Source organism: Prionailurus viverrinus, chromosome B2, assembly GCF_022837055.1.
Source record: "Prionailurus viverrinus isolate Anna chromosome B2, UM_Priviv_1.0, whole genome shotgun sequence".
NCBI lineage: Eukaryota > Metazoa > Chordata > Mammalia > Carnivora > Felidae > Prionailurus > Prionailurus viverrinus.
This window is the reverse complement of record NC_062565.1, coordinates 54,419,611-54,447,432: the sequence shown is the minus strand read 5'-3', so window position 1 is coordinate 54,447,432 and position 27,822 is coordinate 54,419,611. Positions and strand designations below refer to the sequence as shown.

Sequence of the window (27,822 nt, the reverse complement as noted above, 5' to 3'; positions counted from 1 at the left end):
TTAAAGCATGAATTTATTTTACTTCTCTTCCAATTTTATTCCTTAGATGAATATACAGAAATTATTAAGTCCACAAAAACACCAACAGAGATTTTTTGGGCACTACTGTTTAGGGAATTAATATGAATAGGACTGTCTGGGATTTTGAGAGGTTTTATAACACTAATAACTGCCATTTGTAGAATGATTACTTCAAGTTCGGTGCTCTGTTAGGCATATTACATACGTAACTTCATTTGACTCATACAACAACCTTATGAGGGATTATCTGATATTGTTTCCATTAGACAGTTGAGAAAACTATGGGAGACAGAAAATAGAGTAGTAACTTACTTCAAGGGAAGAGGAAGCAAACCAGTTTGCCCCAGAAAACCCAGGAGGGGCTCATAATTGATACCAGATATAATGGATAATGGGGATAAGGTTCCACATATCAAAGAGAGTTTGAGAGACTGCATACAGGAACTATAAATCTCTCCTCCTACACATCTCCACCTATCTATTCAGAAGACATTTTCTGCACTTAGTCAAAAGCAGACATTCAGGGCCCAAGGCACTGGGTATAGTTGTGGGCATGAGTGAGAACTGAAAAGGGAATTCACACAAAGTCTGTCATTGAAACACTGTTACTTCCAGTCCCTTTTCTCTGTCTTGTATGTAAAATATTATCAGCCAGGAGTACCAGAAGATCTGGAGAGCAATTCAACACCAACCACAAGATTCAGTATCAAACTGATATGAAGGATGCCCCCCCCCCCAAACAAATGGCTTTCTATCCAGTGACTCATAAGTGAAGCTACCCAGGTAACAGATTAAATATGAAAGAACATCCAGGATTCAAACAGAAAGGCCTTGGAAAAGAAAAGTAAATTTAAGATAATGAGGAAAAGGGGTCTTGAGTGAAACACAATGCCTACAAAATAATTTATTAAATTTTTTTCATAAGGCTAAAGGAAATCCAGAAATAAAGTATTTTAATAAAAAAGAAACTTATCAGAGAATAAAAAACAGGTCTTAAAAATTAGAGTTTTAGGGCGCCTGGGTGGCTCAGTCGGTTAAGCGGCCGACTTCGGCTCAGGTCATGATCTCACGGTCCATGAGTTCGAGCCCCGCGTCGGGCTCTGTGCTGACAGCTCAGAGGCTGGAGCCTGTTTCAGATTCTGTGTCTCCCTCTCTCTCTGACCCTCCCCCATTCATGCTCTGTCTCTCTCTGTCTCAAAAATAAATAAACATTAAAAAAAAAAAAAATTAGAGTTTTGACACGTTCAAGTTATATAGCCAAGAAATCTCCCAGCTGAGATTTAAAAAAAGCTGAGACTTAAAAGAAAAATTGTACAGAAATGATAGGAGACCTAGAGATTCAGTCCATAATGATTGGACTTCTAGGACAACTGGAATTCCAGAGAGAGATAAAATGAAAAATGGGGAGGAGAACTTTAAAAATTATATAATAAGTAATAAATTTTCCCAGAATTGAAGAAATGCAAGTATCCAGATTTAAATGGTCCATCATGTGCCCCAAACAATGCATATGAAAAGATACACAACAGGCACATTTTCATCCAGTTCTAGTATATAAGAGAAGACAAAAAGAACCTTAAGGAGTATGAGGAAACAGGTTCTGAATAAAAGAATGAGAATCAGAGTTGCATTAGGCTTCTGAACACTGGATATAACTGGATGTAACTCTATGGTATGAACACATTGGTAACCTAACTTTCTTTCTCCTCCTGAGAAATCAAAGCAACAAGAAAAAATTAGAAACAACAAAATGAAAGAGGATTAAAAAAATATTGCCCCACTTTTTCAGCAAAGAGGTGTCAGACAAAATCTGTGGAACCCAAAAGAAAACCAATTAAAATTAAATAGAGGGGTGCCTGGGTGGCTCAGTCAGTTGAGCGTCTTGACTTTGGGTCATGGTCTGGCAGTTCATGGGTTCGAGCCCTGCACTGGGTTCTCCGCTGTCAGTCAGAGCAGAGCCCGCTCTGGATCCTCTGCCCTCTTCTCTTTGCCCCTCCCATCACTTGCACTCTTTCTCAAAAATAAATAAATGTTGAAAAAATAATAAAATTAAACAGAAAATGCAAAGAGAACATCAAGGGACCTCATGAGTAGCAGGCCTCAGAAAGTAGCAGCAAAGCATACTTCCTGAAAGGAGAAACTCATCCAGAAATGCAAATGCTATAGCCTATAAATCTAATAACTGAGGGGTAACGTAAGCTGAGCTTCAGCAGAAGTCACAAGTTGGGATGCAGAGAAAATGCACAGAGTATCTCTCTGAGAGGGCTCCTAACAGCACATCTCAGAAAGATCCAGCAGAATCTTACTCCATGAAGGTCAAGGGCTCATCGGTAAGTGCAAGGGCTCTGTCCTGTTTGCTGCTGCTGGTGAAGGGCCTGGGAATGCAGGGCTGGGAACAGAAATCCTTTCAGACTCAGCTTGGGTCAGAGGACCAAAGGGAGGAGGGCTACACAATATCTTGTCAGAGGAGCCATGCTGGCTGGAATCTGTGGTCTCTGTGACTGCGAAGAGAGGGCTTCTGAACGGTCTGACGCCTGGCAGGGAACCCTGGCCCCTCCACCATCCATGCACTCACCTGCAAATAGCCGGACCAGGAAAAACCATGTCATTATAAATTAATGTTGAAGAAAGGCTATGGCAGGACATCAGCACAACGATTGTGTAAGAGAAAATGTGAAAAGAGCTATAAAAATTACAAATGCATCAAAGACATTTAAAGGAAAATGATGTCATAGAACAGATGAAAATATTGGCCACACATTCTACCACAAAAGCAGTCTACCAAATACACATGTAGGAACTCATACATTAGTTTTTCCTTTGGCACTTTTGCTGCATCTTTTATATTAAGACTGTTCTTTCCTTTTAAAGAACATAAAAATATTCACCAATGTTAATTTTTCTTTTATAGCTTCAATTTTAACTCTTAATTCCATCTTTAATTTTTTTTCTGGAATTTGGTATGAGGTAGGAATGTAACTTACAATTTTTCCACATACCAATTTTATTTGGGGATAGAGAAATGAATATTTCCAAAGTAAACATACCTCATGCTTATTTGGCTACTAAATTCTCTGACCTGATCAATCACTGATAATTAGGGTAGAATATATGTACAGCTTCTTTAGCAAGCTTTTTGCCCCATGAAGAGAACTAGTGATATTACAGACATCTCCTGGCCTGTCACTATGTCTCTGTGCTCACTGCCAGGGAGGCTGCAGATTCTCCAACAAAATCCAGTTAGATTCAGAACTGAAAATGCCTTGTTTCAGGTACCTATAAAAAGCAAATTTTTAAAAATAGGGCAAATTTATGGCACTGTTTTGTAATACTTTTAATAGTTGTATGTTATTTTTGTATCAACAAGTTTTTTGCTTAAAAATACGAATTGTAAAGAACCATTATTCATAAGGCGAGTTGGGAACTGTATAATTTATTAAGAATTCCAGCATAGGGTCACCTGGATGGCTCAGTCGGTAAAGCGTCTGACTCTTGATTTCAGCTCAGGTCAGGATCTCATGGCCGTGGGACTGAGTCCTATGTCAGGCTCTGCAATGATAGCACAGAGCCTGCTTGGAATTCTCTCCCTTTCTCTCTTTCCCTCTCCTGCTTGCACACACACATGCACTCCCTCTCTCAAAATAAATAAGTAAACAAGATTCATTAGGGAAGTTTAAAAACACGAAGTAAATGGGGCGCCTGGGTGGCGCAGTCAGTTAAGCGGCCGACTTCAGCCAGGTCACGATCTCGCGGTCCCGGAGTTCGAGCCCCGCGTCAGGCTCTGGGCTGATGGCTCAGAGCCTGGAGCCTGCTTCCGATTCTGTGTCTCCCTCTCTCTCTGCCCCTCCCCCGTTCATGCTCTGTTTCTCTCTGTCCCAAAAATAAATAAACGTTGAAAAAAAAAACAAACACGAAGTAAAATGAATCCTCTCTCCCCACACACGCAACATTAAAAAAAAAATTATCAACAATTCTGTCATTCTTCAGTAACATTTACTGACTCCTTATTAAGTGTCTGAAACATCCCAAGCCTGCCTTACCTCATTCAAAACTCAAGAAAACCCAATGAACTAGGTCAGTGACAGAATTAGTACAAAGCTAATAGTTTCTATACATGAATACCTTCCAAAAAAGGGGCCCTATCAATATCTTCATGTTTATTATGTTTTTGTAAAGTATGTAAAAATGTCTGTTTCTACCATAGTCAGTTAAGACTACTGTCTCTTTCCATTTCAACTGCCCCTTATTTACATTTTCCCTTCCTGTTGTAGCGGAAGTAGAGGTGGCAGTAGGTATTTCTGAGATTTTGTTAAGGATTGACTGGAAATATTTTTTGTGCTTTGCAATCTCTCTGCCATATCTAATTACATTATTGCTGGCCATCTCCAGTTTGGGATGTCTTCTAAGAATACCCTGAATGTGGCCAATTCAAAAAATATTTAAGACATTCATTCTACAGAAAATTTGAAATGCCCTAAAATCTCATAGCTCAGATATATCAAAGAAAGTCAATAGAGGTTTCCTCAAATTTGACAACAATCCTAAAAATGACACTGCATTACTAGTTGAGAGTTGAGAATTTGAAAGAAACCTCTGTGAGCTATCAAAAATAAAAGGCAAATTTCCATCAGCTTATGTTAGAAGATACTCCAAGTTAGTTTTCTGTTCCTCCTATAGTAAATGATAATTACATGGGGCACCTGGGTGGCTCAGTTGGTTGGGTGTCCGACTTCAGCTCAGGTCATGATCTCGTGGTTCGTGGGCTCGAGCCCTGTGTCGGGCTCTGTGCTGACAGCTTGGAGCCTGGAACCAGCTTCGGATTCTGTGTCTGCCTCTCTCTTTGCCCCTCCCCCATTAGCATGCGCTCTCTCTCAAAAATAAACATTAAAAAAAATTAAAAAGAAAATTATAATTACAAAGTTGTTAAATGAAGAGAGACTCCATGTGTATGATTTTCTTGGCCTAAGAAATACTTCAAATTGTATGTAACATGGTATTCATAATTTTGTGGGTTTTTTTTCTTAAATAGAGCTTGCCAAATTTAGTGTGCAAAACCTACAAAACCTAGAACCGTTCATGAAGTTATTACATTATTTTTGTTGAAAGGTTAATAAGTTGAAGTTCAGAGAGATCAATCAACTCTCCAAAGTCATGTAGATATTAAAAGGTGAAATATGACATAAAATCACATTTTCACTCCCCAAAATATTGAATAGAACCATAAGATAGTATTGGTTAACTGTTCATGACAAACTATGTGGCCATGGCAATTTTGTTGACCTCTGGAAACTTCAGTTTCACTGTGTACGAAAAAAAAAAACAAAAACAAAAGAAAGAGACAGATCCCACTAGGTCATCTTTACGTTGCCCTTCAAAACTAGGTCAATGGCATCTATTGAACTTAGTAGTGGGTGGAAGGCCCAATCTATCACAGGGTATGCAGTGAGGGTTGCTAGGCTTCCTGCACACATTCAAATTTATAAAAATTTGTTGATTTGTACTAGTATGGTTTTGCTCATAATGAAAATTCGCTCCCCTCCAATAATATATAGGAGTGAATCAGTGTAATTGCACTTAGGTTTCTGTTGAGTTTACCAACCTAGGACAAGAGAGAAACCATAGCTGTATACTACTACTACTGACTACATCATCAAACATGTCTAGACTGTTTTTAGTTTAATTAAAATTTTCTTTTGTGGGGTGATGGATGGCTCAGTCAGTTAAGTGTCCGACTTTGGCTCAGGTCATGATCTCACAGTTCATCAGTTTGGGCCCCGCGTCGGGCTCTGTGCTGACAGCTCAGAGCCTGGAGCCTGCTTCAGATTCTGTCTCCCTCCCTCTCTGCCCCTCCTCTGTTCACACTCTGTTTCTCTTTCCTTGAAAAATAAACATTAAAAAATATATACTTTTTATTCCCTTGGATTTTCTTTCTTGATTTCACAACTTGACAGTTATTTGAGAAGTTATTTTTTCATTTATTTTCTCATGGATTCGTCCTTAGAAAATAACTCTAGGGGCACCTGGGTGGTGGCTCAGTTGGTTAAGCATCTGACTTTGGCTCAGGTCATGATCTTGCATTTCATGAGTTCAAACCCCGCATCGGGCTCTGTGCTGACAGCTCAGATTCCGTGTCTCCCTCTCTCTCTGCCCCTCCCTCGCTTGCACTTGATCTCTGTCTCTGAAGAATAAATAAATGTTTAGAAAAAAAATTTTTTTCTTTTGAGATAACCCTAGATTCACATGTAGTTTTAAGAAATAATAGAGATACTATGTATCTTTTCCTCAGTTTTCCCTTGGTGAATCTTATGAAACTATAACACAATATCACAACCAGGATACTGATAGCGATATAATCAAGATGTACAACATTTCCATCAGCACAAGATCCTTAACACTGCCCTTTTATAGACACACTCACTTCCCTCTTATCCTTAACTCCTGGCAACCACTAATCTGTTCTCCATTTTTAAAATTTTGCATTTTGAGAATGTTACACAAATGGAACCCTACATTATGTAATCATTTGAGATTGACTTTTTTTTATTCAGAATAATTATATAAAATTCATGTAAGTTGTTTTAAATAAGTTGGGGATGCCTGGCTTGCTCAGTCCAAAAGTATGCAACTTTTGATCTCAGGGTCATGAATTTGAGCCCCACGTTGGGCATAGTTTACCTTAAAAAATAAGAATAGTTTGTTCCTTTGTGTTGTATAGTATTCTATGCTGCAGATGTACCATAGCAATTTGTACATGTAGATATTCAGTTGTTTCAGCACCATTTGTTGAAAAGATTATCCTTTCTTGTTTTTGCTCCCGTGTTAAAGATCAGTTGATTATATGTTTATGGGTCTATTTCTAGGCTCTCTACTCTGTTCTGCAAATTTGTCTATTCTTTTGCCAATGCTAAACTGTCCTGACTGTCACATAGCAAGTTTTGAAGTCAGGTAGAGTTAATCGTCCAAAATTGTTCTTTTTCTTTAACAGTGTATTAGCTACTCTGGGTTTCTTCTGCCTTTCCATATAAACTTTAGAATCAGTCTGTTGATACCCACAGAATTATCTTGTGGGGATTCTGATTGGGATTACACTAAAACTATAAATAATGCTGGGAAGAACTGATATCTTAACAATACTGAGTCTTGCTATCCATGAACCTGGGATAACTCTCAATATATTTGGGTCTTCTTTGCTTTCTTCCATCAGAGTATTATAATTATTCTCATATAGATCTTTTACATATTTTGTTAGATTTCTACCTAAATATTTCTTGTAGACAACATATGGTTGGATCTTGTTGTTTTCTTAAATCTATTCAACAATCTCTTTTAATTGGTATATTTAGAACATTCACATTTATCCATATATCCACATTTATATATATATATCTACACACACACACACACACATATATGTGTATATATGTATACAAACATATATATGTATACAATGGACTACTACTTGGTGATCAAAAAGAATGAAATAGTGCCATTTGCAACAACGTGGATGGAACTAAAATGTATTATGCTAAGTGAAATACGTCAGTTAGAGAAAGATAAGTATCATATGATTTCACTCATATGTGGAATTTAAGAAAGAAAACAGATGAACATAGGGGAAGGGAAGGAAAAACAAGATTAAAACAGAGAAGGAGGCAAACCATAAGAGACTCTAAAGACAGAGAACAAACTGAGGGTTGTTGGGTGGGGGGATGGGTTAAATGGGTGATGAGCATTAAGGAGAGTACTCGGTTGGAATGAGCACTGGTTATTACACATAAGTGATGAATTACTAAATTCTATTACTGAATTATACTATATGTTATTATTACACTGTATATTAACTAACTTGGATTTTAAAAAAGAAAAAAGAACATTCATATTTAGAGTGATTACTGGTATAGATGGATTAATATATACTACTTTTCTATGTGTTAGCTTGCTCTTTCTTTTCTTTTGTGTTTCAGTCCTTTTTTTTTTAAACCTTCTCTGGTTTTAATTGAACATTTTATATAATTCTATTTTATTTCCTCTCTCAGCATCTCAATTATACTTGAAAAAACTTTTAGTGGTTAGGGCACCTAACCCAGCTCAGTTGGTTCGGTGTCTGACTCTTGTTGATTTCAGGTCAGGTCATGATCTCGGGGTTCATGAGACGGAGCCCTGTGTCGGGCTCTGCACTGACAGCATGCAGCCTGCTTGGGATTCTTTCTCTCTCTCTCTCAAAATAAATAAACTTTAAAAAAAAAAATTTAGTGGTTACTCTAGCATTTGCAACATACATCTACATACAACGAATACACTTTCAAATAACATTGTTCTGCTTATTTGCCTTTATTGTTACTTACTGTATTTTCTTCCTTTCTAATATTATTCTAAGATTCCTTCTTTAATGGCTTCATTTGTTTATAGAACTTCCTTCAGTCATTCTTTTAGCAAAGGTGCATTGAGTTCAAATTTTCTTAAAGAAGTTTTCCTTCCATCTTGAAAATATTTTGAATTCTTCATTCCTCACGGGTATTTTCTCTGCATATAGCACTCTTTGTGGATAGTTCTTTCAGTACTTGAAAATGATGTACCACCACCTTCCTGCCTCTTCCATAATTCAAATTATTTCTTCTTATACATAAGGTGTCTTTCTCCCTTAATGCTTTCAAGATTTTTGTCTTTAGGGGCACCTGTGTGGCTCAGTCGGTTGAGCGTCCAACTCCTGATTTTAGCTCAGGTCATGACCTCAAGGTTCATGAATTTGAGCCCCGTGTCAGGCTTTGTGGTGGCAGCACAGAGCCTGACTGGGATTTTCTCTCTCTCTCTCTCCCCTCACCTCCCTGTCTCTCAAAACAAATAAACTTAAATATATATATATATTTATATATTTATAATATATATATAATATATATTATATTAAATATATATTAAATATATATATATACACACACACACACACACATACATATATACACACACACACACACATATATACACACACACACATATACACACATATGTGTGTATATGTGTATGTGTGTGCACACACACACACACACACACACATATATATATATATATATGTAAAGAGATTTTTTCTTTAGTTTTCATAGATTTGATTCTGATATATGTTGTTTGGATTTCTTTGATTTATCCTGTTTAAAGTTCTTTTGGTTTTTGTTTTTCTCCTCCCCATAGCCAGCTTCTTGAATTGAGGTTCTGTCTTTGCTCAGTATGGGAAATTTTCAGGCAATATATTTAGGATTGTAATTTTAGGTAATCTCTACCTAACGTGGGGCTCAAACCTACAACCCTGAGATCAAGAGTCGCATGATCAGGGGCGCCTTGGTGGCTCAGTCGGTTGAGGGCCGAACTTTGGCTCAGGTCATGATCTCGCGGTCCGTGAGTTCGAGCCCTGCGTCGGGCTCTGTGCTGACAGCTCAGAGCCTGGAGCCTGTTTCAGATTCTGTGTCTCCCTCTCTCTGACCCTCCCCCGTTCATGCTCTGTCTCTCTCTGTCTCAAAAATAAATAAACGTTAAAAAAAAAAATTAAAAAAAAAAAAAAAAGAGTCGCATGCTCTGAGCCAGCCAGTCACCCCATCAGCCAACATTTCTTAATACACTCTTTCAGCCCTGCCCTTTCTTCTCCTTCTAGCTCTCTGATGACATGAATATTAGATCCTCTGTCATTGTCCCACAGGTCTCTATGGCTGGACTCATTTTTTTTTTCCAGTCTATTTTCTGTTGTTCCAATTGGGTAATTTTTGTTCCATCTTCAAGTTCATGGATTCTTTCCTCTGTCTCATCCATTCTTCTGTTAAGCCTATTCATTTAGTTTCTTATTTAGGTTATTGTATTTTTCAGTTTTAAAATCTCCATTTGGTTCTTTATAGCTTCTATTTCTTGGCTGAGACTTCCTGTTTCTGTGCTGAGACATTGTTTTCATTTATTTTAAGCTTGCTCTTAATTGCTTGCTTAAGCATTTAATGATGGCTGCTTTAAAATCTTTGTCAGATATTTCTAACATCTCTGTCAACTTAGTGTTGCCATCTATTTTTTTTTAAGGTGTTCCTGGTTCTTGGAATGACATGTGATCTTTTATTGAAACCCAGACAGGGATGCCGGGGTGGCTCAGGCAGTTAAGTGTCTGACTCCTGATTTGGGCTCAGGTCATGATCTCATGCTGTTAGCCTAGAGCCTGCTTGGAATTCTCTCTCCCCCACTCCCCTGGTTGCACTCTCTCTCAAAACCAACCAACCAACCAACCAACCAACCAACCAACCAACGAACCTAGACATACTGCCATACTGGTTGTTTTGAGATTCTACATCATAAACTTTCTACTTTAGTTGTTCTTCTCAGACACCACTATAGGAGCAGAAAGGGGATGTTGCTGCCATGTACTCCCAGGTGGTGAGGACGTCCAGGCCCCCTAAGTAACTTCTGTAATACCTGAGGTGGTGAGGGAAGGGCTTCTTATACTGGGCAAAGGTAAAAATCATGACTCTGCATTAGGCCTCCCCTGACACATCTCAGTGGGGGATGGGGATTAGGATTAGGATTAGGGTTAGGGGTACTTCATTGTAAATTGGCCAGGATAGGAGTCCAGGCTCCCCACTTGGCCTTGGCAGCCTTGAGTGGAAGTGTGGCTACTGTTTTTCCATAGTATTTGCCTGAAATAGAGACGTTATTGTGTAAAATAATACGTTTTGTCTCGCTAGCCTGCCCTTTCCTGATCCTTTGACCATGACAAGGCAGGCATTTTTTTTTTTTCTGTCTGCATCCATTGGCATTTCCAGATTGCTAGCTTGTTCAGCTTCTTCAGCCTGAGATATATGAGGCAAACAGAAAACTCCAGAAACTCACCACTCTGTGGTTCTATTGAGTTCTAAGGCCCCTCCCTACCTGGTCTGCCTTCTCTCCATCTTTCAATCTTCTTATGTGTTTATTTATATATAATGTATTCAGGGTTTTTAGTTATACACAGCAGGAGGAACAGGGCAAAGTACATTTCTCCATCCAGGTATTTTTGACTTGTGATTTTATCTAAAATCGATTTCTAGTGGACAGAGGTAGGTATTGCTATTTATTCATTTTGGCAATCTGCCTTATTTATTGGTATGTTTAGACCATTTGTAGTTAATGCAATGGCTATATTTAAATCTACAATTGTATTTTGTTTATTCTGTTTTTTATTCTTCTGTACCTTTCCCTGCTCTGTTTTTCGATATTTGAATATTTAACAAAGTTCCATCAATTGCTTTTTTAGTTGTAACTCTGATTTTAATTTTATTATTACTAATTTTGTTAATGTTTTTTATTTTTGAAAGGGGGGGGAGGGGCAGAGAGAGAGAGGGAGACACAGAATCTGTAAAAGGCTCCAGGCTCTGAGCTATCTGCACAGAGCCCGGCATGGGGCTTGAACTCAGGAACGGTGAGATCATGACCCAAGCCAAAGTTGGATGCTTCAGTGACTGAGCCACCCAGGCACCCCTAACATTTTATTTTAGAGAGAGAGCATGCGAGCAGGGGAGAGGGCCATACGAGAGGGTAGAGAAAGAGAAAGAGAGAGAGAGAGAGAGAGAGAGAGAGAATTCCAAGAAGTGATTGGATTCTTAGTTATTCTAAGTAAGTTAGTTATTCTAAGAATTAAGATGTACATTCTTAACTTTGTTTCTACTTAATTAACATTGTATCATCTCATGTAATACATAGAAACTTTACAACCAAATACTTTCCTATACCATCACCTCCACTTTTTTATCCTTTAGTGTATATCATGAAACAATGTTATAACTTTTGCTGTATTTAATTTTTTTACAAATTTTAAGTAATTAACAATTTTAAGTAATTTCTACACTAACATGGGGCTCAAACTTACAACACCAAGATCAAGAGCTGCATGCTCTACCAACTGAGCCAAGCAGGTGCCCTAATTTTGCTATATCTTAAAGAAATTAACAAGAAAATGGTCTTTTATATCTGCTTATTTACCATTTCTCATGCTTTTTTGTCAAATCTGCACCACTTCTCAAAACTACTTGAACTTAAATACAACCAAAGTATACCACTGTCCCCCTTTCGGGATAAACATATAAATTATATAGTAAGACTGTTCTTGACCTTTCTCATTAACTCATAACAAGTATCATTTGGTACCAATGTGATTGGAAACTAAAACACAAATTTAAGTCATGAAACTGGGCAGTACAGATAAGAAGATGTTTGTGTTTCTGTTTCACATTATCATTTGTAATTTTTATTTTTAAAAAAATTTTTTTTTCAACGTTTATTTATTTTTGGGACAGAGAGAGACAGAGCATGAACGGGCGAGGGGCAGAGAGAGAGGGAGACACAGAATCGGAAGCAGGCTCCAGGCTCTGAGCCATCAGCCCAGAGCCCAACGCGGGGCTCGAACCCACGGACCGCGAGATCGTGACCTGGCTGAAGTCGGACGCTTAACCGACTGCGCCAACCAGGCGTCCCTTGTAATTTTTAAAAAATGCTAGATATTGAAATTCTTGCTGAAAATTCTGTCTAAAACTGGTAACATGTCTGAAATATTACATAAAACAGGCAATGTTTTCAACTCATTTTAAAGAATTACCCCAGTATGTCTTCAAAGTAAATGTGAAATTTTAGTTCATACCAATATGTCTAAAATTAAAAACTGTATTTTATTTCCCTTAGAAGTCCCCTGGGAAATAGGAATATTTGGTGAGATAACCAATTCATAAAAATAAATTCATATGTATGAAACTTCATTTACTGAACTTTCCTATGTGCTTGACATTGCTACTAACCAGGATTATAGACTCCTTTTAAGACACTCACTAGTAGAGGACAAAGGCAAAAACATTGCCTTCTTATAAGTGAATCAGAAAGGTTGAACTTTACTATCTTGAAGAAAGCGAGGAACGAGTGAAGGATTTTCAGTAGTAGAGAAATATGGTAACCTAACAGACTGGCTAACCCAACATCCACTCCCCTTTCTCCACTGTCTATATTTACTAAAGAAGCTAGAAAAGGTAGAGGTTCATATTCCAAACCTCTCTTGCAGTGAGAGATGGTCATGTTGACAAAGTTCTTGTCAGTAAAATAGAAATCTACTTGAAAAGGCTTCTGGCAAAGCTTTTGATTTCCTGATGACTACACAGGGCTTGCTCCACCCCTTGCCTTCATGGCTTAACTCCAGCCTGTCTACAACTGTGCCAGCCATCCTATAACCTGAAGGGGAAGACCGAAAGCATCCTAGATAACACAGCAATGAGACTATTGAGTCTGCAGCCATCTCCAGATTTCTTATTCAAGATTATAAACCCATTTAAGTGATTTAAGTTTGGTTTTCTGCCATCTGAGTCTGAATGTTTTTCTAACTAATAAAAATTGTAAGAATAAATGTGTATTTTAGAATGTCCATTCCTGAATTAGTGTGGAGGATGGGTTAAGAAAGGGGCAAAATGACTCTGGAAAACAGTGTGGAGGTTCCTCAAAAAATTAAAAATAGATCTACCCTAGCAATAGCACTGCTAGGAATTTACCCAAGGGATACAGGAGTGCTGAGGCATAGGGGCACTTGTACCTGAACGTTTATAGCAGCACTTTCAACAATAGCCAAATTATGGAAAGAGCCTAAATGTCCATCAACTGATGAATGGATAAGGAAATTGTGGTTTATATACACAATGGAATACTACTTGGCAATGAGAAAGAATGAAATATGGCCTTTTGTAGCAACGTGGATAGAACTGGAGAGTGTTATGCTAAGTGAAATAAGTCAAAGAGAGAAAGACAGATACCATATGTTGTCACTCTTATGTGGATCCTGAGAAACGTAACAGAAGACCATGGGGAGGGGAAGGAAAAAAAAAAGTTAGAGAGGGAGGGAGGCAAACCATAAGAGACTCTTAAAAACTGAGAATAAACTGAGGGTTGATGGGGGGTGGGAGGGAGGGGAAAGTGGGTGATGGGCATTGAGGAGGGCACCTGTTGGGATGAGCACTAGGTGTTGTATGGAAACCAACTTGACAATAAATTTCATATTAAAAAAAAAACAGAAAAAGGAAGGGGCAAAATAAAGGTACTGAGACTTGTTAGGAAGTTATTAAAGAATTCTAAGCAAGAAAAACAAGGGCCTGAACTAAGGTAACTACAGTGGGGATAGTGAAGAAAATATAGATTACAGAGATATTTAAAAGATGTTAGAGATAGGGCAAAATGATGAAATAATTTCAAGTGTCTTCTAAGTTTCTAGTTTGAGCAACAGGATGGATGTTTGTGCTGTTCTCTGAGACCAATATAGTGAAGGTCTGATAAGTTCAGGTTTGGACATACTCAGTTTGAGATACCTATGGGACAATGTGAAAATGATGAGAAGGAAGTTGACTATGGATCTTGAAGTCAAGAATGAAGTCTGGATTGAAGGAATCCTTACTTGACAGTAACCATCATATAGAGTAGTACTGTCCAACAGAATAATGTAAGCCACATATACAATTCTAAAGTAAAAATAAATGGATAATATTAATTTTAATATTTTATTTACCTCAATAGAACCAAAATATTTTTCAACATATTACCAATAATTATTAATGTGATATTATACATGCTAAGTCTTTAAAATCTGATGTGTATTTTACATGTAAAGCACATCTATTAATCTGAATGCCTTTTTTATCACAAATACTTGATTTATATATAAATTTCATAAAATTTAGTTGAAAAATAGATTCATATACTCAAATTATTCCAGTTTTCTAATAACTGAAAGAAAAGAATATTTTCCAAGAAAATAATTACATCCATAATGAAAAAAATCCCATTCATCTTTTTAAAAAGAATTGATTTGCCTTCAGAGCAAAAGCATATCAATTTGAAGACTGTATTTGTCTAAGTAAATTCAATTAATTTTGGGTCAGCTCAGTACTGTTAACATCAAATTCAGAATTATGGAATAAATTTAAAAGCAAATTAATCAATAAATAAAACATTTTTCAAATTTTCTTATAGTTTACATAGTAAATTTACATAACAATGTCAAATACAGTTAAAAGTTTGTGCATACGGACTTTTAGAAAAACGTGTGAAATTATTTGTATTTATTTTTAAAAGTTTCTATTTCAAAATAAATTTTAGTGCTTGTCTAAGTAGGACACAAATAGGCTTTTTCTTTTCCTTGCAGCTTCAAATTTAGATCACTGGGGAGATCTAATTTAGATTCAATGGGGAGAAAACCACCATTTACTCTTTTTTCTTTTAACTTGTTTTTAAAGTAAGCTCTTGTCTAACATGGGGCTTGAATCCATGACCCCCCGATCAAGAGTCACATGCTCTGCCAACTGAGCCAGCCAGGTGCCTCCACCATTTTCTCTTTTTAAGTATTAAATATTTGGCTAGCATTTTTTTGTTGTTAAAGAAAATCCTGAACTAGTGTTAACATTACAGTAAGTTTTTACTTCCACAGTTCAACCAACTGGCAGAGTACATAAGATCACTAAATTCATTCTTCTAATTCTTTCAGCAATCCTTTAAGCTGATGTTGATTCATAGTGTTTGCACTCATTAAATGAATATTTAACTGTATCCATGACACCTTTCATAGAGACCATTTCAGAAAATTGACAACTATCTTCAAAATGTATCATATAGGTAGAATGAACCAATAAGGGAAATGTCTCATCTAAAAATTTCAATAAAATATGACATTTTACCTAACCTGGCTGGAGTACCATTTACTGTGATAGAAGTAACTTTTTTCTCTAGTTGAAACTCCTGTGACAAATGTAAAAGATTAAAAAATAGCTACACAGGGGCACCTGGCTGGCTCATCAATAGAGGAAGCAACTCTTGATCTTGAGGTTGTGAATTCAAGCCCCACATTGGGCACAGAGCTTACAAAAAAAAAAAAAAAAGCTACACAAGGGTCATTTTTTTAGGCCACAAATTCAAACTATTGCTTCATAAACGTTTAAGTCCTGTAAGACAAAATGCACTCCAAGTTTCACCTGAGTTGCACCTATTACATAACTCATCCAAAAAAAAGGAATTTTTCAGATTTTAAATCAACTTATCTTTTATATGTAAGAAAGGTCTTGTATAAACAAAGTTTGGTTACTTAACTAAGGACTCTGCACTTTCCTAATAAAACATTTTTTAGGCTTTACCTCATAATTTTCTAACAATTTCTATTACTGAATATTTCACTATCTATCCATCTAAAACCAGTTCTATTTCATGTAAAAATTTAAGCTGTTTTATAGCTGGCCAAACTTACAAGCTCAACTCGTTTAAAAATTGCTAAAAAAATTTTTTGTTCAACATTTAATTCTGATTTCAAGTAGCTAAATTTCAATTCTTTTTTGACTTTGAAAGATTTTCATTCAGTCATTATGCATTTGCTGAAACAGTCTCAATATTACCCAGTCTACTGTGTTTGTTAAGTAACAGCTCATTTTCCTCTGCCCACAGCCACTGCAATTACCATTCATCATGAAATCTGTAACGTACCTTCTTCCAGCTTGTTTACTGTTCCAGTTGTAGTACTAGCTTCTGCATCTCTACTTCTTTTTCAGTATGCCTTCATTTTAAATTTAAAAATGTGTTCATATTCATGTCTAAACTAGAAAAATAATTACAATTAAAATAGGTATTTCAATCTAATTACCAGTATGATTTATATAAGTATCACTAGTTCCTGTTGTCTATATAAAATACTCAGATAAAAATGCTATATCAATTCATAGAAAAAAAGTTATGTGCACTGAATCTGTTGACACCAATTCAGTGATGTGTTTTTATGTAATACTAGACATGACACATGAGTCTGACAGGCACGCTACAAGAATCATAAGCAAGGTAACAAATGTATTTCTAAAAGTTGAGTTTTTAAAATATTTTACACTTTTTTATATTTAACTGAAATTAAAAATTTGCTTAGTCCTACTGAGCTCATTTCAAGTGCTTAATAGCCACACGTGCTAGAGATTACTGTATTAGCACAGATACAGAAATGAGAAAGAGCCAAAAGGTTTGCAATTTTTATTTCATTTTGCATCCATATAATTTCTAGGGCTTAGAACTTGACTGGGTTGTTATTCTTTTGCATCTTAAGTAAAAAGTAAGACAGCAAAAGTGGAAATGGCTGGATGTTCTGTACAGAATATATATCATGGCCCTCTAGCAGACGTGGGCTAATCTCTAACTATGTAACTCCTAAAAACAATCAACTTTAGCTTTTTGGAGAATGCCTTTTAAACAACATGTTAATAAAAGTTTAACAATTGACTTTCAAAGAATTTTTTATGTATAAGAGATGTATAGCACACAATTTACAAATGATAAAAACATACACAATACCCTTTATTGTAAGTTCCATATAGCCAACTGATTCTCACAGAAGGCTTTTGCTGATTTTTGCCTAACTCTTTTATCTGTAGCCAACCTATGGTTACAATTTGACCAGGACGTTACAAATGGAGTTGCATCCCAATCTGCTAACTCCTTCCCCAATAAATTTATTGTCAATTAAATCTGATATGTGATCTATTGTTAAGCTATTTCTCACCCTTGTGCAAATTATACTCATTAAATTGAAACCTCTTTCAGCTTCAGCATTATTGATTGCAATAGTGTTAACTATCTTTTTAGCTTTTTGTATAGCTATAGGAATTGAAACATTGTTTGATTTTATATTATCATGTACAAATTCTCAAAAATCATTCAAATCAATTTCATATTTTAAAATTTCACATAGATGAAATAATTTTTTTTCACCAGCTATCCATGGTGAAGTTATTTCTTCATAAGGCCATGTAGAAGGTTCTAGCAAGTCAAAATAATTAAAAATACTTTCGTCATGGTTTCTGTCAGATAAAAGACGTAAATGCATGTGTTCAATTATATTTTCTAGTAACATACTCCTTGGAAGAGCATTAAATTCATTGTTTTTATTAAATGGAATATCTTTAAACTTATCTGACTTAATCAAACCCTCAATTTGAGACTCATGCTTTCCAATACTGATTTTTAAATTTTCCAAAGCTCTTATGGTGCGTTTGATCAATTTTTGTGCTTTGTGAATGTTAGTTGATCTTGACTGTAATGCAGTTGAAAGTAGTGAAAATTCTTCAAGAATGTCAATCATTAAAGCCAGGTCTTGTAAGAAATTAATGTTAGATAATCTCTTTGCCAAACCAGAACAAGAATGAGAAAAATGCATATATAATACAGGATATGCATGCCATACAGCAGTAGCAGCTTGTAAACTACATGCTGTCCATCTTGGTCCCATTACCCGGCCAATTTTAACAATTTCAATTTCAAGATCTTTAGCTACATTTTCTAAAAGCTTGTTTTGATTTTTATTAGACTGGTGATAAATGGAATAAATTTTATCAAGAAATAGTTTAAAATGATTAGCTTGTTTTATTTCAGATATTGAATCATCAAGTGACAACTGTAATCGATAATTTAAACAGTTCCAAATAATGATTTTAGGAAAATATTCTAACAACTTTGTAGCTACTCCAGACTTTCTTCCCAGCATTGTATTAGCACCATCAGAATAAAATGCAATTAAATTTGCTTTCAAATATTCATTAGTAAACCCACAATCATTTAAAGTAGTCAATAACGTATTGACAATAAACTCTGCTGTGGCGGAGACCAATTCTTTTAAAGCAACGAACAACATAACCGGTGCGGGAGCCGACTGAACTGTGCATTGGAGATAAATCACTAGAGTGCTTTTCTTTGAAACTGTAGATGCCTCATCAATTATGATGCAGATTTTGGCATTCTCTTCTATCGTATTCTTAAATATCTTCATTTTAATTTCTTTTGCAATATGTTCTGCTATTCTTGTTGCACTGTATCGTGTATTTAAACAGCTGACCTCTCCATTTTTCTCTTGTAATTCTATTGCCCCCTCAATATCAGACAAAGGTCTATTATGTTTTACTAAACTATAAACTGTATTGAAAACTTTTATGGTAGCATCAATATTTTTATTTTTTTTTTTATGCACTAAATTAGAAATTGAGTCATTAACTGATTCCTTCAACAGATCCTGAATTTTACCATGGGCTTTAGAAACATCGTGTTCCCTAATTTTTTTCCGCAGAGAAGCTTGTCTAGTAGTTTTATTACTGCCATTAGGGGTTACTAAATATGCAATCCATTCCTTGGACACATGGACATGCTTTTCTGCTTTTGATCCCAAATGCCGAACTGTTGAACAATCCTTACATCCTAATTTACCTTCTTTTATTTCAAGCCATTTGTACTGTTCTGTAAACATAAATGCTTGTTTTTCATTCCAACAATCTGGAAGCACAAGATTATCTGTTTCTTCCTTTGATGAACATGATGGATTTTCTTCAATGACTGGTTTTTCAACATATTTGAAATTTGATTCCTCTGACTTGGACAGTCCACAATGATTTCTGTTATCATTTCTTTCTGTGTCTGTTTTCACCTTCTTCACATTTAAAAAATGCAAAAAATCTCCCTGTCGTTTTGGCATTTTAGGGAACAGAATCTGAAAAATAATTTTACATATATAAGTCAAGTTCACGATAACACTTTAAGAGTTGATGTAAAAGTTTCTGTTAATGGGGGCGGCTGGCTTAGTCAGTTAAGCATTGACTCTTGATTTCGGCTCAAGTCATGATCTCATAGCTCATGAGTTCAAGCCCTGAGTGGGGCTCTGTGCTGACAGTGTGAAGCCTGCTTGGGATTCTGTCTCTCTCTCGGCCCCTCCCCTGCTCACATGGTCTCTTTCAAAATAAATAAACTTAAAAAAAATTAAATAAAATAACCTGAAGGTGCCTGGGTGGCTCAGTCAGTTAAGTGGCCAGCTCTTGATTTCAGATCAGGTCATGATCTCATGGTCTGTGAGTTCGAGCCCTGTGTTGAGCTCTGCGCTGAGTGTGGAGCTTGCTTGGGATCCTCTCTCCACCCCTCCCCCACTTTCTGTGTGTGTGTGTGTGTGTGTGTGTGTGTGTGTGTGTGTGTGTGTGTCTCAAAAATAAATATAAATAATAATAAAAACTTACAGGGTGCCTGAGTGGCTCAGTTGGTTAGGTGTCAGACTCTTGGTATCGGCTCAGGTCATCATCTCGTGGTTTTATGAGTTCAAGCCCTGCATTGGGCTCTCCATGGGCAGCATGGAGCCTGCCTGGGATTCTCTCTCCCTTTCTCTCTCTGTCCCTTCCCTGCTTGTGCTGTCTCTGTCACTCTCAAATAAATAAACTAAAAAAACAAAAAACAAAAAAACAAAAAAAAAAACTTTAAGAAAAAAAGAGAAAACACTCTAGGTTGAAGTAACAGAGCCCTATATCTAAAAAACCAAAAATAACCTCATTAAAAAAATTTGTTAATGATTTTAGAAATAAATTTTAAATCACTTACCTTGCCTTTCAGTTTGTACCTATAACTTCAATACGACTTGCTATTTGTTGAAAAATTCACTACCACGTTGTTTTCTTAAGTTTATTTATTGTTTATTTTTTAGTAATCCCTATACCCAGTGTGGGGCTCAAACTCACAACCCTGAGATCAAGTCACATGCTCCTCCAACTGAGCCAGCCAGGCACCCCAGTTTTCAAAATTTTATAACCAGTAATGTCATGAAATCTGACTACAAATGTTTATCATCCAACAAAGAAGCTGCTCATATGATTTAAAAATGAGTATAGTTCCAATGTAAAAAGTGGTTAACGTTTTCATTTAACAAATAAGGTAAAAAGTGAAAAAAATGAAGATTTATATCAGAACTCCACTCAGTCACCAATGATATCAACATCTTTGTTGAATCAAAGGAGAGTTTTCAAATAATGCAAGTTTTCCTCAATTGTTCATATTACATACAGTTTAGTAATTTACATCTTTTGGCTTACTCTACATTAACATTTTATCCATCACTTTCTGAAGTTCAGATAATCAATAAATAATTAATCAAGCCCCAATTTTGAGTTTGCTGATTACCGTGGTGTAAATACTCCAATCATGTTGCAGGAGGAGTATGCTGTTATAAAATATTTCTATCATACAGATACAACAGACGTAAATAAATAAAGTTATGAGGAGTTTTGAGTATTTACTACCTTAAATGTAGTAATTTATTTCCTTGTAGGTTTATACACTTTAGTTTTTAATAACGGCTATGTTTAACAAATCAGCTCATAAAACTGAAAATCGAACCATCAGTTCTTGCAAGCCAGTTCAAGCCACCTCTAACACATTTTGCACTTGATGACAGAACTGAAAAACCACAGATATAATGTACTTACATCACTATGATAGATGCTACGCTCTTCATCATCACCACAGACCAGATCAGTGTATTCAAGAACAGGTTTTGATGGTCCTTCCTAAAAAAGGATTGAGCAAATTCACAAGTCATGAAAACCATTCAAACCAAACTTGCATTTACAATCAATAGGTTTTTGTTGTTGTTGTTGGAATTAGCAAGAATTCCTCCAGAGAGGAAGTCTTGTAGGTGGAACAGAATAATCAGAAACAAAAGCAGCACATGAAAGACTCAGAGGAGATGAAGAAGTAACAATGACAAAACCCAAAGAAAAACTAAATCTACATAGAGGAATAAAACTATGTGGATTCCTTTGAAAATGGGAAGAGTACAGGGATGGTATTAAAAAGACAGAGACAGGGGCGCCTGGGTGGCTCAGTCGGTTGGGCGTCCGACTTCAGCTCAGGTCACGATCTCGCGGTCTGTGAGTTCGAGCCCCGCGTCGGGCTCTGGGCTGATGGCTCAGAGCCTGGAGCCTGCTTCCGATTCTGTGTCTCCCTCTCTCTCTGTCCCTCCCCCGTTCATGCTCTGTCTCTCTCTGTCTCAAAAATAAATAAAAAACGTTAAAAATTAAAAAAAAAAAAAAAGACACAGACCTCATGGTAGTGTATTTTTTAAATGTATGACTATCAATAATCTTTTAGTTATCTAAGCTCAAAATTGCATAGTTCTTCAATAGCTCTGCTTTACCTTCCACATCCTACACAAGCAAACATGAAGCCCTGATTTTCTCAATTCTTTCTTTACATACATACTACCTGCAACACACATGAAGCCTTAAATACCTGGCTCAAAAACCTAGATTTTATTCTATAGGTAAATGAATCAATCAATAGTGTTGAGATAGGAACAACAATTAGAGCTCTGTTTCAAGATGAGGAAAGTATGAAGTGTGGGAAGACTAGTAACAAGATAATCCAGACAAACAGTAATGTATTGAAATAGAGTGAAGACTAACAATGAGGAAGTACAGTCTTCTGTATATATATTATAGTAAAATTTATAACAAAGGGCTTTTTTTGTACCCCCAAATTTCTATCATTCCTTTCTTTCAGGATACTGTGTTTATTTAGCTGCACATACATATATATTTATATGGCAGAACACAAAGGAGATGCTCTAATGCAAAATGAAGGCTGGAAAGAAATTTATATGAAAAGACTAAGGAATCCATACTAGAATACATCAAGTGGTAACATACTTTTTTTTTTATGTTTATTTTTGACAGATTGCAAGCGGGGGAGGGGCTGAGAGAGAGGGGGACAGAGGATCCAAAGCTTGAATGTGGGCCTTGAACTCATCAACTGTGAGATCATGACCTGGGCAGAAAGACACTTAACTGACTGAGCCACCCAGGCACCCCAGTAACATACTTCTTGATAAAAGATATAAAAGGAACACAAAAAAATGTTCTTTTTGTATCTGAAGAATCCTCAAGCAGAGAACCATACCCAGCAGCATTTCATCTTTACTAGATGGTAATATAAAAAACATGAAGAAATAAGCACATCCTGGTGGAACCCAGCACAGAATGGGGTTACAAAGGGAAGTAAATTCTGTTTCTGAATGTATTTTATTTAATTTTATTATTTTTATTTAAAGAGTTTTTTTAAGAGCTTATTTATTTTGAGAGAGAGAACGTGCACACAAGCAGGGGACAGGCAGAATGAGACAGAGAATCCCAAGCAGGCTCAATATTGTCAGCACAGAGCCTAACTTGGGGCTCAATCTCATGAACCGTGAGATCATGACCTGAGCTGAGATTAAGAGTCGGACACCTAACCTACTGAGCCACCCAGGTGCCCCTCTGAATGTATTTTAAAGTAGAATTAAATTAAAAAATAAAGTAGAATTAAATCATCAGTTTTGTGTGTGTGTGTGTGTGTGTGTGTGTGTGTGTGTGTAACCATTTAAAAGCAACAGAAATATTTTTACCCTCTTTTTTCTTAGATTTTTTTTTTAATTTTTTTTTTTTCAACGTTTATTTATTTTTGGGACAGAGAGACAAGCATGAATGGGGGAGGGGCAGAGAGAGAGGGAGACACAGAATCGGAAACAGGCTCCAGGCTCTGAGCCATCAGCCCAGAGCCTGACGCGGGGCTGGAACTCATGGACCACGAGATCGTGACCTGGCTGAAGTCGGACGCTTAACCGACTGCGCCACCCAGGCGCCCCTCTTTTTTCTTAGATTTTAATGTTATACTTATTTATTTTGAGAGAGAGACAGTGTGTGAGCAGAGGAGAGGGGCCTAGGAAGACAGAGAATCCTAAACAAGCTCCATGCCACCAGCGCAGAGCCCAACATGGGGCTCAAACCATGAACCATGTGATCATGACTTGAAGCCAAAATCATGAGCTGGACATTCAACCAACCAAGCCACCCACGCATCCCTACTCTCCTTTCTGATACTGCAATTCTACTTAGATCCACATAAGCATACTTCCAAAATACTGCCAGGAATGATATTGTGAATATCACAATAAAGTGGGTCAAATGAATTTTTTGGTTTCCCAGTGCACATAAAAGTTATGTCTATATTATACTGTAGTCTTTTAAGTGTGCAATAGTGTTATGTCTAAAAAACACATACACAGCTTAATTAAAAAATACTTTATTGTTAAAAAATGCTAAACATCATTTGATCTTTCAGTGATTTATCACTGATCACAGATCACAACAAAATAATGATGAAAAAGCTTGAAATACTGTGAGAATTACTGAACCATGACAAAGACACAAGAGTGAGCAGATGTTATTGGGAAATTGTGCCAACTGACTTGCTTGACACAGGGTTGCCACAAACCTTCAACTTGTAAAAAACACAGCATTTGTGACGTGCAATAAAACATGGTATGCCTATATAATTCATTTCTCCTTATGGAGCTGTCAAATATTTGATCAATTTTTGGAAACAAGGCTAAATAAGAGGTTCTATCAAGTTGGAGGTACAAAACTCTGGATGCAAAGATACAGGGGCACCTGGGTAGCTCAGTCGGTTGAGCGTCCGACTTCGGCTCAGATCATGATCTCGCAGCTCGTGAGTTCGAGCCCCACGTCGGGCTCTGTGCGACAGCTCAGAGCCTGTTTCGGATTCTGTGTCTCCCTCTCGCTCTGTCCCAACCCACTCGCATTCTGTCTCTGTCGCTCTCAAAAATAAATAAACATTAAAAAAAAATTTTTTTTTAAAGATACAAAAGATTCTCTGTATTTAAAATTAAATTCAAATTAAGAGTTTTAAACCTCAGTAAGCAACTCAATCAGATAGCAACTCAGTAAGAATTTAGAATATAATACTTTAATCCACAGAGTGTTACACAAACCTGTACCTATTCATTTTTCCAACCTTAACTTTGTAGAGTCCTTCCATTTCTCAAAGGCATGTGTCATATAACATCTATGCCACTCCTAGTTCTGGCTGCACAAAATATCATGAAGATCATAATGTCCCATTTGCTTTGATTTTTATACCACAGTCAGGAGGAACCAAAATTACTTTTCCTGAAGACCCATGAAATACTCTTTCCAAATACTTTTCAGTACAAAAACAGACACTGTGGATCTTCAATTTTCATAGTTACATCATTTACTCCACAACACAGGGAAGGCAGAGTTAGCATACAACCTCTCTTTGTACCCCCAAAATTATAAAGTACCAAGTGTCAAAAAAAAGGGGGAGTACCATGTGTACAATTAATGGGCAAGAATGTCATAGAAATAATCTTGTAAATAATTTCTATATGACCCTACAAGAAACAACATGTTAACACCACAACGTTTAAAGATGAGAATTTATTTGATTTAAAAAACAATTTATGAAAAAAATTGTGGTTTATCAGGTTGCCCTAAATCTATAGCAATTCAAGAACAAACATACATTAAACAGGCACTCATTTAAAAAAAAAATTATACACCTTTCACAGCAAACCTCAAGTAATTACTGGTTTGGACAAGTTTTTAGGTAGCTAAGACACCACTCTAAGCTGAGTCTTTGGAATTCTTTACAGTTTTGGGTGAAAATCATCTCCAAATACGTCATAACCCCCACTCTGCCTAAACCAAGGCTTTACAAACTGTGGTTCAGAGATTCATACGTCCTTTCATCTTTCCAAAAGACTCTTAGGTCCCACCTACAAATTCTGAGTCAGTGGGTATGGAAGGGTGAGGCCCCGCAATCCGCACATTTACGCTTGGTAATGCTTAAAGACCACTGACCCGAAGGGACGAAATTCTGAAAAATATGTGTGTTCCTGGTGATGCAGGGATCTCCATATGAACATCAACTCCTGCACTATGCTGTAACAAACACCATGATCTCACAGGTCAGGGAAGTCTTCAAGCTAGTCGCCTTCATGTTATGCAGCTACATAACGCTCAGATTTTGAGTTCTTGCAAGCCTTCTTGTTCTCTACCTCCTTCCTCATCATCACCTGTCCTCTCTCCCTCGCCTGCATCGTCATCTGTTACAGGACAACCCTGTCCCTCTTGGAAACACGCCTAGACTAAGCATTAAAACAGCGCTAAGTAAACGCACGAAAAGCGTGATGGAGTGAGCACCACGGACTTTCGGCAGTCTTTGTGACGGCTACCGCAGCTGCTCAGAGACCTCTTTGGGTAAATTTCCTAATCCTACGCCACGCTCCCCGGTGTCTAGTACCTATCGGACGTTCGTACACAGTTGCTCAATGAGGGGTGGACAGATGCAGTACAATCACATAATGGCTTACCACGCGCAGTCTTGGAACTCTAGGAAAAACCCGAATGTCGTTGCTACTTACACTAACAAACTGAATGTCATCTTCATTTTCATCCGTTGTTGACTCAGATGCCTCGGGCCCAGCTGGAGGGACAGATTCTATTGTCTATAAAAAGAAGCCAAAACACGCTTATCTATACAGCCACGTACTTGGTGGAAGAGACTTTCCCAAAAGGAACGAAAAAGAAAAAGCTTTTTAAAACCACGAGCTCTTGAGGAAACCTAACAGCACAACTGCATGCAAATCCGACTAAGAACAGAACTCCATGGAGTCGCGTTCTGCCTCTGCAGACGCGGAGCCATGGGGAGCGGACGCCGAAAACGACTCCCCAGCCCCTGCGAATTCCCCTATCTGCTCGAGGAGGAGGGATGCGCGCTCACCGCCGAAGGGCGATCCTGTCTCAAAATGTCGCTCTCGCGGGCAGAGCGGCGACAACAGGGAGCACCGGGGCCGGCGTAGGGGACCGGGGGCGGCCGGGCGGCCATTGTTACCGCTGGGTCGTCGTTAGGACCCGCACCAGGCCCGAACGCTGGGCTCGGCCCGAGACGCCGAGGCTTTCGCCCCGCGGGCGCACGGCAGGCCGCACACTCAACAAAACACAAAGCCCTTTCGCGGCGCGGCTGAGAACGCCGCGGCCCGACGCTCCACCACTCACCTCCGACCCCGGGTCTCCCATTTCTCCGACGGCCTAACTGACAGCACCACCGCTGCTGCGGTCCCCGCCGCCACCGCCGCCACGACTTCCCTTCCCGCCCAGCACCGCTTCGCGCCGCCGTGACCCGCCCCTGCGTGAGCGCCGACGCCGCCGACGCCACCGACGCCGCGGGCGGAAAGAGGTGCGAAACCGCTTCAAAAGGAGGAGCGGCCGGCTGTGGCCCGCTATCCCCGGAGTCTCTTTCGCACAGTCCCGGCCTGCCTTCTCCGCGCCGCGCAGGAACCTGGGAGTTGTAGTTCTAGTGCCGCCCGAGACCGTCCCGCGTATATTTGAAAAGTGGAAAGGAACTCTGAGATGTGGCGGTTGCGTTCCTCTAGGCTTTTACGGTACCAAGGTAGTATTAATAGATGGCTTTTCTTTCTTAATCTGTCTCCCTCTCCCCACCTTTCTTCTACTTTTTAATTTTTTTCTTCTCCTCCTCCTCTTTCAATACAAATATCGTTCTAGATAATTTAGATCAGTAGTGTTAAAATGCTCTTTCGTTGTTTGCTCAGATACTTCCTTACTAAATAGTGGCCAACTTTTTTCTTTTCAGTATTTACACATTAACGAATGTGAACAGATACAGTTTATGAAAACATGTGTTAACTGAGAATATACTTTAAAGCTTTTCCTCCTAGCCCTATCAGACCAAGATCACCTAACCTATCTGTGGTCCCACAAAATCCCCTTTATGATTTTGACAGTGGTCTACAATGCGTGAGATCACACAGCAGAGGAACTAAGGCATCTCACAAGACAAAGCAATAGAGTAATTAGGAAATTTTTAGGAAGGTAGAGGTAGATGAAATTTAAATGAAACAGTATTTTGATAGGTTCAAAGCCAATTAGGGCTGTGTGTAAGAGTTCAACGTCATGTCTGGACTACAATTTGGACCCAGAGTCCTGTTAACTTAAAAACTACAAAATTAACATACATACTAATTGTTGGCCCAGAACCCTCTTACCTGTAGCCTTGCACTTGGTTTGATATGTGGCTTGCTCTCTGTGTGTCAGTGACCAGCCATGGAAGGGCTATTTCATTCTTACTGATAGA

General features: G+C 37.7%; 1 protein-coding gene across 7 annotated transcripts; it reads right to left on the bottom strand.

Moving 5' to 3' along the window:
- KIAA1586 (KIAA1586 ortholog) lies at window positions 1-27,822 on the bottom strand. Of its 7 annotated transcripts, none has more exons than XR_007152171.1 (6): window positions 26,727-27,812; window positions 26,093-26,176; window positions 21,297-21,377; window positions 19,264-19,543; window positions 16,513-16,619; window positions 1-2,596 (listed from the first exon to the last, which is right to left on the bottom strand). XR_007152171.1 is itself a non-coding variant. In XM_047858757.1 (5 exons), the coding sequence occupies exons 1-5, from the start codon at window positions 26,745-26,747 to the stop codon at window positions 16,585-16,587; spliced, it is 501 nt and encodes a 166-aa protein (XP_047714713.1). In that variant the 5' UTR covers window positions 26,748-27,812; the 3' UTR covers window positions 15,867-16,584. The 7 variants fall into 7 exon arrangements, 3 of the variants coding, with proteins under 3 accessions (XP_047714713.1, XP_047714714.1, XP_047714712.1); XR_007152175.1 differs by having other exon boundaries at window positions 16,513-16,624; window positions 26,727-27,810; XR_007152172.1 differs by lacking the exon at window positions 1-2,596 and adding an exon at window positions 3,315-3,570 and having other exon boundaries at window positions 26,727-27,813.